At 41.9% G+C, this 13,571-nt stretch overlaps 1 protein-coding gene across 1 annotated transcript; it reads left to right on the forward strand.

Annotated features, from left to right (window-relative positions):
* Nucleotides 1–1,462: 1,462 nt before the first annotated feature.
* LHX8 (LIM homeobox 8) lies at nt 1,463–13,110 on the forward strand (the record flags this gene model as incomplete). The annotated part of the gene is made up of 8 exons (XM_082765593.1): nt 1,463–1,543; nt 1,894–2,052; nt 5,252–5,373; nt 6,921–7,141; nt 7,611–7,714; nt 10,721–10,816; nt 11,965–12,148; nt 12,998–13,110. The coding sequence occupies 8 exons, from the start codon at nt 1,463–1,465 to the stop codon at nt 13,072–13,074; spliced, it is 1,044 nt and encodes a 347-aa protein (XP_082621719.1). The 3' UTR covers nt 13,075–13,110.
* Between the last annotated feature and the right edge of the window lie 461 nt (nt 13,111–13,571).

Here is a 13,571-nt window from a genome sequence, read left to right on the forward strand (position 1 = left end):
CATCCTGAACCTCGTCGTAGTCAGAAAAGAGCGCTACTTGCCTGCCAGTCTGAAAGACTTTGTTGCGGCAGCAGCTGTTAGGGATCCTAAGACTAAATTTAAGCGAGACTCGGTCTAGGGTTAGATCAGTTTTAGCGCTCGGCAAACGAGAGACTTACTCGGGACATACCGGATTCACTAAGGCTCGGCGCCGCCACGCAGTCAACTACAGTCGTACAGATTCGGGGCCTAGAATTTGAAACAAAAATTTCGGGGGGTGGGGGGAAGAGCAAGTATTATGGGGTTAGTCCTTTCCTAAAACGTTTCAAAAGCAGAATTCTATTTTATCGAACTCAGTATTTCCAACCGTCCGGGCAACTTTCTCAGCTTGATTTATGGAAACGTCACAAAATGTCTCACATCTATCGTCAGAGCAAAAACAAAAAGAGAGGGAGAAAAGTGTGGAAACATAACGAGAATTTTAATTAAAAACACCTGTCTAGTTAAGTACGTGCAGAGAAGCAGATACCCCGATTATTTACCTCACCTGCGATGGACAAGCTGTTGCTTTATTCCCCTGAAACGTCCCGAGTATGCTAGCAGTATTTGGTTTGGGGGGGGGAGGGGGACGACACGACACACACACACACACACTCACTCACTCACTCACTCACTCACTCACTCACTCACTCTCTGTGGGGAATGTGTACGCGGAAAAAGCATACAAGTAACCCCCTCCGCTAAGAAAAATGTTCTAGTTCTCCGGAGAGATGTGAACAGCCGGCTCCTAGAAGCCTCTGTCCACAGCGTGAACAAAGACACGGATGTTAATTAGCAACATCCGTGATCTTTGAGGCTTAATTTCAGAACCGGAGTAATGCTACAGCCTTTGGCCAGCTCAGATGTTCTCTCTTTAGCTTATTGAGAAAGGTTTTGTAATGGGATCTTGGAAGCGCAGAGAAGTGTAGAAACAGCAAAACAGAGTTAGGAGTTGTGAGTCTCTCTAAGCTATAGGAATGCGATCGGGCTTTAGGTTTCAGCAGGACGGAAAAACCTTTCCCGTTCACACGTAGCCTTTCTGTCGCGTTTTTCTTTGCTAATACGGAGAGAGATGTAACTCGAATCTTTGTTTAGACTGGAGGGAGAGAGAAGCCGTAGCAAACACTGAAGAGAAACGGGAGGGGCGGGGGTGTCCTCTGGTGTTTTTTCTTTTTCTTTTTTTCTTTTTTTTTGGCTGGCTGAACAAAACCTGGCGCGGGCTCTCTGGTGCAGATAACGATCTCGCTCTGTTCAGAAGGCGGGTTTTGCGCAGGAGGTGAGGCCAGCGAGCCCGCGGAAGGCAGGTCCCCGCGCGGCAGGGTCCACCCCCTTGAAAACAAAACTTTTTTTCCTGCAGGCGCTGAGAGCAGAGACCCGGAGCAGGGTCCCCGGAGCAGCCTCATCGCGCCCCCGCCGCGGAGCTGGTATGCGGTAGGGTAGTGCCATGTATTGGAAGAGCGACCCGATGTTCGTGTGCAGGCTGGATGACAAGGATCTTCCTGCGCTCGGCGGCCCCTCGGAGAAGGTGAGCGGGGCGGCGGCACAGAGGGAGCGGGCGGCGGTCGCCCGGCAGGGGCTGCACGGAAGCGAGCGCGGCGCCGGTGCCCGGTGCGGGGCGGGTCCCAGGAGGGAGCCCCGTGCCGGCTGGCGGGTTCCGCCTCTCCCCGCTCAAGTCTGGGGGTCCCGGGACCGCCGGCTGCGCCTGCTTGGCGGAGAAGCACTGGCTGCCGCCGCGACCATCAGCGGAGAGGCTCCGGTCGGGCCCTGCAGGTACTCGCATACGTGCGGGCCGGGACGGCCGGAGCTCCCCGCCTCTGCCGGGCGAGACTGGCTGCCGCCAGCGCTGACAGCGGTCTCCCGTGCGCTCCCCCGTAGGCGAGCCCCGCGGCGGCCGACGAGGACTCCTGCTCTTCCTCCGCCGCGCTGTCGCCCTCCTCTTCGCCACGGTCCATGGCCTCGGGCTCCGGCTGCGCCCCCAACAAGTGCGTGTGCAGCAGCTGCGGCCTGGAGATCGTGGACAAATATCTGCTGAAGGTAAGAGCGCCCGCCGGACCCTGCCCTTCGGGCGGGGTTCCGGCCTGACCTGAGACTGCAGCGTCTATACCGAGACCCGCGCCGCCCCTCCGTCGGCACGGGGCCGTGGCCGCGGGGGCCGGGCGAAGCCCCATGCCCGGCCGCCCTCGGCCGGGGGGAGCACGGCGTCCGCCCCCGGGCGGTGCGGGGGGAAGCTCGACCGGGCCGCGGCGGGCGGCGCTCGGGACGGCGGAGCCTGGCGCGGCAGCGGCGTCCGGCGCCTCGAAGCCGTGCTGGCTCCCGGCACACATGAAGATCCTCGGAAACCGAGCTCAACGAGAAAACGCGACAGCGCTGCGAGCGGATAAACGAGCTCTAAGGAAACATGCCCCCCTTCTCTCGCTTGTCTCCGAACCGCTTCCCTTCGTCGCTGGTACTTTGGCAGTTAGCATCCGTAACGTTTAGCACGTTATTTTCGCTGCAGCCGAGACGGTATGCCCTTCGGCTTGCAGATGTGAGTAGAACTACTGCAGAAACGGCACTTAATGCCATGAAGCTAACTGCACTAACTGCACGCGTCTGTGAGGTTTGGGCCTTTCAGGAAAGCTGAAGTGGTATTTATGTTTTGATAACAGTTTTCTGTTTTGGGGCTGCTTTTTCTCACGTTCTCTATGAGGAGCGTCAAAGAACACTGTTCAGTACATGGTTAAGTTTCTGGTTGTGCTTTATGCTCCTGATTAAGCAGTGGTAGCACGACCCATTTTTTATTAGCTATTTTATAATATTTTTATTTTTTTTTTAGTGAGATGCCATGAATCTAAAGGCAAAAAGTACCTATTCAGAAGCGTGGAAGTGAGCTACTCCTCTAAAACGTGTTCTACTAATATCTGTAGAAGAAGGAAATCCGTGTGATTGCAGAGCAGTTTTGCTAGTCTTAGCATTCAGGACTGAGCAAGATTATTTAAAATCGAAAACGTGGTGGTCTCTAAGTATAAAATTTAAGGCAGTTGGGAGGTGGCTATTTTCCTCTAGGATTAGAGCCATTAGTTTTCCTGGATCAGAGTCTTGCCTCTCCACTTTCAAAAGTGAGATTAGAAAATTCTTCTTTCAGTCACTTGATTGTAATAGGTGAAGCTTTAAACGAAGTCATATATCCTGCAAAGAGAAAGTTGATAGCACCACTGAAAACATCAAAATAATCTGTTTAGATCATTTGCTTTAGACCTCAGTGGTGATAAGAAGGTCAAAGGAACGTGTATGTCGGGTTGGCATTCATTTAAAACAAGGTTGTTGCAGTTCAGGAAAGCTGTATATCATTTGTGCTAGTAAACCCCAGTCACCGTTGCAGTAGGCTGGTTTTGCACACGAAGTGTGCTGTGGAACTGGGAGCAGAGCTGACAGAAATTGGTTCTGTCATCATTAACTCCGGTGATATTTAGGTAGGTCATTTACATCACTGTTTACATCACTGTCTTCTGTCTGAAAAACTGGGATAGTGTGGCTTGGAGAGAAAGATTTCTAAATGATTATTTAGACTTCAAACATTATTCCCTTCTTTATAGGTGGTAAAAGAAATCTGTGGTGGGAGCCTGGTAATCTTGCTAATCAGCATCAGCGTGTATTCTAATTTCAGCCCTATAAATTAACAAATAAGAAGGTAGAAGGATGACATCAACCTGGGCATGTAACAAAGCTACTGATTTCCTCTATGGAAGAGCATTAGCCTCTCAAGAGCAGTCAGTGCAACGAGCTTTGTCTTGTGGGATGTCAGCTTGTGCCTTGCACCGCTGATGCTGCACGGAGCTGTGTGCCAGCAGCCTGGCTGTGCATGGGATCCCGTTGCCTTCTCTAGGGGTCCTGGTGTTGGCTGTAGTGGGCGTCGCCTGGCAAGTCTTTGTGTGCAGAAGCACTGGGTGGGCTTGGTCTGGCCCAAAAGCTGCTGTCCTGTGTCTGTCTGCAGTGCATCCATTTTAAAGAATAGTTGTGAGGCTCAATTTGGTGACAGCTGTTATCAACAGTTTCACATTATACTGTGGTGTAAATTTGTCAGTCTATGAAAATATGGCTGCCAACAAGAATAAATCTTGAGGGAGCATTGAGCAGCTGCAAGATGTAATATTAAAACCTCAAGAATGGCTGAAATAGGCTTTTCCAGCCTGATCTGTAAGATTTGATACCTTACTTTCTCTTTCTCTGTGGCTTGTCTGGCAGCATTTTTATGAAAGGAACATCCTGGATTATCTCAAATCTGCTGTTTTGCCATTCACAGTATATGGGCTGAAGTTCTTAATGTTTACTATAGGATGAGAAATGGACACAGGACACTTAAAAATTCGTATATCTTAACTTGCTGGTTGCTTGCTTTATGTAATTTCTCCTATAAAATTTAGAATTATATAAACACCTACTACTTAACTTCTGTGGTCAGTGGGAGTCTTAGGTGTTTAAATCAAGTTATAAGCTGGTGTGTAATGCACAACATGTTCATGACAAAGAATTTTCTTTATAAGAATGAAGAAATGAAAATTCCACATAACTTATACATGGCTTTTCAAAACCCCTGATTGGCTACTGCTTTCCATGACTATAACTAATTTCACTGCGGGCATTACATCTTAAACAATTGTTGAATTTGCTATAAAAAAACTGCTGATGTCTTGAAGCTCTTCAATCTATTCCCTAACTTAGCTTTATCAGAAATTGACAATTGATGATATGGTGTGTTTCATGGTGTGTTTCTACTTGACAAACCATGTTGTTTCTGTTTTGCTTCGGTACTTTCATTTTAAAATTTCAAATCACTTTGCAAAGTTTGTTCTTTGTTAAGCAGGAGTTTCTGCTGACTGGGAAGTAGGAGCATGTAAGTTAGCAGTAAGGTCATGTGAGGCCAAAACTTGCTCTGTTACTGTAATACTGTGAGAACAGAACTGGTCACAAAATACCTGCGTAGAACTTGAATCTCTTGCTTCCTCTTCCTGTGCTTTTAATTACAAAGCCATGAAAGCATTTTCTGAAGACCTTTGTCAAATTCATTAACCCCTAATATGTATGCAGTTCTATAGGCAGTTTTGCCTTGAAGATAAATTTTCTGTGAATCACAGTATGTGTTGTTTATAGTCTTTTCTGTTTGTATGAAAAAAGAAAAAAAGGCCTTCTGCCACTACTATTAGTGTTTTGTATTTACAAACTGAAAAGCATCTTTCTTTTGGTGTTCTTGCAGGTAAACGACCTCTGCTGGCATGTGCGCTGTCTCTCATGCAGTGTCTGCAGAACGTCTCTAGGAAGGCATACCAGCTGTTACATCAAAGATAAAGATATCTTCTGCAAACTTGATTATTTCAGGTATATCATGTAGCAATATAATTTTGTTAGATAAAATATCACACTTCCTTGTCAGGTTTTGCTTTGTCTGTAACTAAAATGTGTGTTTAGACTATCTTTATATGATTTTTTTTTCTTGTTGCCAGTTTAAGTAATTGAACTACTGAGTTGGTCTTTTGTTTGTTTGTGTTGTAGAGGGATTTGGGAAACCCCCAGTCTGCCTAATGTACCTACGTACCAAGTCCTTTTTTTTTTTTTTTTTTTTCCTTTAAGTTATCCTAGCTACTGCATTTATAGAATAATTTACCTCTGTACGCACAGAGGGTGGAAATGTTAGTCAAAGTCCCTATCAAAATAAAGTTGTAAATCTATCACGTGCAATGTAAAAATTGTGTAAACATGTAAATCTATCATAGCATTACCTAAGGGCGATTGAGAATACAAGGTAGAGTTGAGATGACTTTCTGTTTGGACTATCACTCTCACTGGTATAAGACGTAGGATATCCCATGGAAATACTAAAACAACCCGAAATAAATCTCTAAATCTTTAAGATGGTTGCAGCGGTTATACCTTTCTATGATCAATTTGATTTAAATGTGAAATGCTCTTCAAGATTAATTTCTGATCATGTAAGGAAGAATATTATTAACTCTGGCTAGCATTAAAAGACTTTCTGGCCCCAGTACTTAAGATATCAAATGTTCAGTTCAGTAAGCAGGAAAAAAAAATTGCTGTTAATTTTGGTGTGACCACTAGTACTTCCCCATACCAAAATATTTATGGGATTCTTACCTGTGTAGTGAATGGATTATGGTCAGCTAGTCAGTTTTGACATGGAGGGAGGGAGCAGGTTGAGTACTGCAGGCATTTGGAAGAACAAAATACATTTTATGGGACTTAAAATCTTTGCAGACTTTTTTTTCAGAATGCTTATACATAATTCAACATATCCTGGTTGCTAGTTTTCTCTTGAAAGAGCAATATTCTACAGTAGCGATGTAAATGTTTGTCCATATTTGAATTTCTTTTAAGGATGAAAAATCATAAACATGATGGTAATTAAGGAAATTACTCTGGAGATGTAGGTTGTCCCCCTTTTGCTAAAAGGGTCAAAATGATTAGTGAAGGATGATACAGCTAAATTATTTGGATTACCACTACGGTAATGTGAAATATATTTGAATAAATGGGAGGATTTTGAATGTGAGGTCTGCTGTTTTTATCTCCCACTGACAGCTTTTGAAAGAGATTGCTTTTGTAAAAGGAAAGATGGATTTTGAATTCGTTTTATAGTTCAGAAGTTTTGCTCTTTGCCTTAAGGAAATCATTAACTTCTGTAGTTCAGTAGTAATCTTGCCTTAAAATTGCACATACAGACTTGCTGATTTTGTTGCAGTTAAAATGCAGTTATGTAGTCCTCCTAGTTTTGTGTGGTCAATGAACTTGGTGTGGATCTCAGCTGAACTTCCACATCACATAGACACTGACACTCCTGGGGTGACTGTTTTGCCCAAGATGATTAGTGTCTGAGATTTTAGCCTTCTGTTGGCCTTTGTTATTTGCAGGCGGTATGGCACCCGCTGTTCCCGCTGTGGGAGGCACATTCATTCTACTGACTGGGTCCGGAGGGCTAAAGGAAATGTATATCACTTGGCGTGTTTTGCCTGCTTCTCCTGCAAAAGACAACTTTCTACTGGAGAGGAATTTGCTTTGGTCGAAGAGAAAGTCCTTTGTAGAGTACATTATGACTGCATGTTGGACAATCTGAAAAGAGAAGTTGAAAATGGTAACATCCAGCTTTTAAGAACTGTTTGTGGCTTATTTTTAATTAAATTGTTGGGTTTTACTTCATCTTCCTTATTAAAAGAGGTAATTATCTAGCTTTACAAAGGCTGGAAGCACAGGTTCTTGAATTAAAATAATGTGCAAATTATTTGATGTATAAAAGTTATTTTTTTCTTTTTATTTTAAGTTTGTGTAACTTGTTTTTTATCCCAAGGAAGAGAAAGTAAAGCACGTCTCACTGATAAAATGTCATGTGGGTTCTATCCCTTCCATTTTTTGCAAGGGAGTTTATTGGGGTGTTATGGGTGATGGTGCCAGATCAATTTAACTTTAAGCAAAACAATTTTTTTTCAAGATGAAATTCAGCTGGTGAGCTACTGTTAGTTACTGTTGGAGGACAGTCTGATTTATGAACAACATAATTTGAATGCTTAGGATACAACAGCATTGTTTTCTTTTTAATGCTTCAGGTAATGGGATTAATGTGGAAGGAGCATTGCTAACAGAACAAGATGTTAATCATCCAAAGCCAGCAAAAAGAGCTCGGACCAGCTTCACAGCAGATCAACTCCAGGTAAATGCAGTGCTAAAAACTTGAGTATTTCAGATTTATGCAGGACATAACTCCTGAACTGATAGGAAGACAGATGTGAGGGGTGGTGGGGGGGAGAGAGAGGTTTGTACGCTTTAAACTATTTCATAAACTATCAAGACGGAGCATGTTTCTGGAATAGTTTGTCAGTTTCAATGGTTTCATATGAAATAGTTATCCTTCAAGCTTTTTTTTTTTTTTTTTTTTTTTTTTTTTTTCCCCCTGAGGGCAGCTGGTAATCCTGCAGAGTGGAAACAAAAAGGTTGATTTTTTGATTGCTTGGTTTACATCTATTTGATCAGACATTTACATCACTACACATAATGGAGAATATTTTTAGAATTACGTAGCATCAAGAGTTATGCTAGAGATGGGTACTGTATGACTTAAAGACATTAAGAGGCAGGAAGCCTGGATTTTGTTGTGTACAATAAAGACTGTAAAAGTGTGTGTTCTCAAAATGGGTAAGTATTCTGGGTTCCTGCTGATATTCATGTGAACATAGCTCAACTCTTGTCAATTACTTTTTTCTTGTTTCTCTTTGGTTTATAAAGAAGATGAGCAGTAGTTATCATTTCTTATCACCGTTGTTTCATCTAAAGTATAATTCAGCATCTAATTCATGTCAATACTTGCTTTTTAGATCAGATTACAGTCTTGGCTATATTTATATGCACTAGCAAGATAGACTATCAATAGGGACTCATCCTTGCTCTTCTTCCTTCTCTTCCCCTTCTCTCAGCCTTTACAAAATGCTTCACAGGCATACTAATTCTCAAAGTATCTTTTGAGCTTTGCTGCTGCTTGTTAAAACATACTAAGCTCTGTAGTCTTGGTGTCATGTTTCAAGAGCCTAGCTTTGGTATTTAATGCTGCATTTTTTTTTTTCTTTTTTTGGGGGGGAGTGGGGGGAACAGGGGACTTTTTCACAGAACTGGGTGGAGTAAAATACAGGAAAAGTGTATTTAAAGTTCTTGGCAGCAGTTCTCTTACTGTCTAATTTGTTCTTGATCATGCATTATTGAAACACATTTTTTCAATATCCCATTGTACTAGCTCAACCACTAGTTATATTCCTTTCCATTGTCAAGATGAAAGGGAAGTGGGAGCCTAGGAAGTCTGAAAGTATCAAATAAAAACTCCTTGTAGGGTCAAGCCTGCCCTGAAGGGGGAGGGATGGGGACTGCCTGCATCTGCTCTGCTTTCAAGGTTTTTTATTGTTGCTATCTTGGCAAGAGTTAGCTCTGGACTGCCTCAAATATGAGTAATTTCTCCCTCTGGATCACCAGCTCACTAAATTAGAAAAACACCATGACCAGGGCCATGACCAGCTCCCTGTGAAAAGGGTAGTAGTGAGACCAGACTTAGAGGCTTCAACCTGTAGTGGGAAAGAAGCTACAGCATTCTCCCTAATTCTAGCTACACATCCCCACATTCAGTTTATAACATATCTTCAGCAAGTTTCTGGATGTACACTGCCACTACACTACCATTTTGTTTTTGTTTTTTTGGTGTCTCAGTTTAAGTTCTATCTTGTCAGCCTGTCCTCCTCTTGTCCATGGTAAAAACAGTTGAGGGAAACTAAGCAGAGATATAATAATGTGCATCATTTAAGCAGCACTGTATAACAAGACGTGGCTGTTCAAAGCTTGGTTTGCTATTTCACCCATGACTGGAGACAATGGCATAAAAAAAACTGAAAACGGCATAAGGCAAGGATGTTAAGCTTGAACTTCTGGAGAAGGGGGTCTGTCTTTTCCAGCACCAACTGAATGGGAAATAGTTCCAACTAATCGAGCAGAAACTGTATTCGGGACTCCTCCTGGTTTGACATCAATGAAACTTTCATGTTCTCTTTTCCTGTTTTAAATAGATTGTTACCTACTTCAGTGAATGTGTGATCTCGTCAGGCTTCTTGTTTTAAGACACTTGCTGTCTGTTCAGTGCCTCAGTCTCTGTACCTTTCCTTGATATAAGACTTGATTTCCACTAAGAGAAGTATCAGAGGAAAGAGCCACTGTCAGAGTGGCAGCGTATAATAGTGTGCTTTGTGAAGTACTCCGTGTTCAGAAGGGTATCTGTGCTCTTTGTCTTTGTATGGAATTCAGTTGGAAAGTAAATAGTTCCAACACTTCTGAACATGAAGAGTAGTAGTCTGAATCCTTGAAATAGGCAAAATATGCAGACCGTCAAGGGACAAGATACAGAAATGAGAAACTAGTTTACTAAGTTGCTGAAGAAATCCCACAGAAATCTAAGTCTTCCTTAAATAAGGTAAACTCTTACAGGCTTCAGAGTTGTTTAGGATGCAGGCCAGGTTGACATCTCTGCTTCGTCCTTCCTCAAAAATTGTAGCTGATATCATAATGACAAGTATTCTCTTCAGTCTTCATTAAAAAGAAGAATCCAGCAAAGCAGTTGCATAGTGCAGGTCAGTCAGGGTGGAGCGTGTGTGTCTCTCATTAGTGAAAAGTAAACGAGGCACAAAGAGCTTCCAAGTTGCCTGCATCCTCCATGTAGCTGAAAAGAGGATTGAGTTGCTCCATATAATACAAGATGCCAATAGTGATTGACAAGTTCAGGAAGGCCAGTCAAAGCTCATTCCTTCCTTATGCTGTGCACTGTGGTCTGATGCTTAAGATGTTTTCTTTATCAAGCATGTTTGAATCACTCTACAGTGGATTTTCTCATGCAATCACAACAGAACACTTTGTCTATGTTTGGCTATTTCCAAGCAGAATTCATTTCTTTCATTTCTCAAAAATGTCTTGATTCAGATAAACAGAAAAAGGGGCTTATATTTTGGATTTGTTTTTTTGCAGATTTTTTTGTTTTCCTAATGTACTGGGGACTGTCTGGAGACTAGTGGTTAAAGCAGTTTCCTGAAAGCATTGAAGGAGGAGGGTAATAGTCTGAGAAGAGTCTATAACGTCACTCTCAAGACTGCACAAAAATAAAAACTTGTAATCTCTTATCTTTCCTTTTCAGGTTATGCAAGCACAGTTTGCTCAGGACAACAATCCAGATGCACAAACACTTCAGAAACTGGCAGAAAGAACAGGCCTGAGCAGGCGTGTTATACAGGTGACTGTGCTAAATTACTTGACTAGCAATCTGATACTCATCCATTGGGAATGGTTGATGATAAATCAACAATAGGAATGTAGTTATTGTGAGATTTTAAAAAATCTAATCTGGTGGTTTTAATATAACTTTGGACAACTTCCTTAGTCAGGAGTAGGTCTAGAACCAAAGTGCTGATTTGGATGATTTGCTGTAGTCCTCTTGTGTTTTGTGTGGAGGATTATTTATCTTCCAGGAAGAAAATCCTTAGCTTAAATAGTATATAAATTGGCACTAAGCTTTTTCTAAATATAAAATTGTGATTTCAGTAGCCTGTTCTTAAGAGCTGCACTTCTTGAAAATGGCTTGTGATATGTAACACAGACATGAGGATTAAGGATCTAGTGATTTAAGTATCTAGTGGTATAGAGAGCAGAGTTGAAATATATGCCTAAACAATTCAAAACTGTGAGAAACACAAACTTAGATTCTTACTTTGCTTGAAGATGCCTCTCAACAATCATTATATTCATGCTCTTTTTGCATACAAATATTTTTACATATGATATAATTTATAAATTTTGTTGTAAATAAAAAGGAACTTGCGGTTCCCTTGTCTCAACCTAGCTCAGAAGACTGACAGCGCTTCTGTAGAAGCGAGGTATCAGGTAGCTGTGATTAAGCTTTTAAAAAAGTTGAAGCTTGCTTGCTTCTCAGCATGAAAAAGTAAAACTGGTATCCTGTGAAAATCTGTTCTGCGGCCAACAGTGTTCAGGCGCAGACGGATCTGTCCAGTTGTGTGTCTGGGGGCAGCAGTCTAAACTGTGCTGCTGGGCTGTTGTGGGTGTTGCTCCTCAGTCCAGCCAGGCGCTTGCCTCAGGAACCATGCAGCCCCTCCCAGTGCCTGTTATCTGCCTCTGCAGGCTACTGGTTGCTGCAGAAGCTTTCCTGACTTTTCTGCATGTGCTTAAGGCACCATGCGGTCTTAGAGTGGATATTTCTTCTTTTGGACTGTCAGTGTTATGCTGAAGGCCAAATTAACTAACTGATCTGAGTGTTTTTTTTTTGTTTTGTTTTTTTTTTTTTGTTTTTTTTTTTTTTTTTATCAAGTTCATGTCAAAGCAGAATGCAATTGATCAACATGATGTAAATTTTTCCCCCCTTTTCAGGTGTGGTTTCAAAATTGTAGAGCACGCCATAAGAAACATGTTAGTCCTAATCATTCATCTACTGCTCCTGTCACAGCAGTTCAGCCCTCCAGGCTGTCTCCACCCATGTTAGAAGAAATGGCGTACTCAGCATATGTACCCCAAGATGGGACTATGTTAACTGCTCTACATAGTTATATGGATGGTAGGTACAACAACTTTCCATATCCAAGTAAAATCATTATTGACTGTAGTGAGAACAGTTTACCAAGCATCAGTTAAAGAAGCTTACTGATTTCTCATTTCTAGTATTCTTTATAGAATATCTCAAAACTGTATTTGCTGTCTGTGCCTCATTAAGAAGTGTGCCACTTCTAGCAATAGTCCTTCACTGTAATAGTGCAGCTGAAAATCTGTGTGTGAAGACCACTTCTTGTACTTCCTCCAAACTGTGAATGTTAGTAATGAGAAGTCAAACACTTTAAAGTATTTGTGGTGTATTTTCCCCCATATTTAATTTAAGTGAAAACTGTTCACTATCCAGCCCCCAACTCTTACCCCATGAATTGTATGTGTACTAAATCCAGCAACTGCACTGAAAAACTTCATCTTCCTTCACAGTGATGCACAGTGGGTGGGGGAGTGGAGGTGGGAGGAATCTGGTTTTCAAAAATGTTTGTGATTGTGTGGTGTTTGACCTGGCAAGTCAACTTTGTCTCCTACTTATGATTAGGAGAGACTGAAGGATTTGGAAGCACTGGACTCTGAGCTGCATGTGTGGCCTGAGTTCATTCTTCTCAAAAACTGTGGTGTAAGGTGGGCTGTGGATGAAGGCGTGTGAACACTGGGCCCAAAGTGCGGGGTTGGTGGAAGTGTCTGTGATGCCAGCTGGTGCCTCCTGGTGTCAGACTTGGCTAGAAAAACAAAGCTTGCTTAGTTGGTTGAGGACTAGTAAACTGTTACTTACCCAGTGGGTTTTAGTAGCTAATTTACTAGCTAATAATCTTTTTCTACCTCCAATGAAGTTGACCAGTAAATCTTTCTGTCTTTATAGCTCATTCACCTACAGCTCTTGGACTCCAGCCTTTGCTACCCCATTCAATGACACAACTGCCAATAAGTCATACCTAATTCCTTTCTGTCAGGGATATAAGCTATTAAGGATGTAATCTTAAGTCATTTATTGTATATGAAAAATATCATTGGAAAGGTATTAATGTTAACTTTTTATTTAACATATAAAGCATTTTCAAGACCACTTCTGCTGTCCAGGTATGTAAGTATGTATTTAGCCTGCAAGACACTTTTATGGATTCTGCATAAATAAATATTACATTGTTTACAAGCCTTATTAAACACCTTTTTGTATTGTCTGGAAGTAGTCCACTCTAGTTATGTATTTGTTAATTTATTTGTCATCAAAAGAGCACTTTGCCTAAAAGAAAGGACTGACAATTGTGCAAAATGTTTACAATTATTTGTGAAATTGTAGTTTATCATTAGTTTGTATCTGTAAGTTATTGCTAAAAGTATTACCTGTATTTGAGTTGTATACAGCCTATATGTTAAAGCTTATTTCTGTGAGTTTACAAAAAATTTTGTTGCAAATATTTTCAACGTGAACTAAA

This window comes from Aythya marila (genome assembly GCF_965140915.1).
Source record: "Aythya marila genome assembly, chromosome: 8".
NCBI classification, from domain to species: domain Eukaryota; kingdom Metazoa; phylum Chordata; class Aves; order Anseriformes; family Anatidae; genus Aythya; species Aythya marila.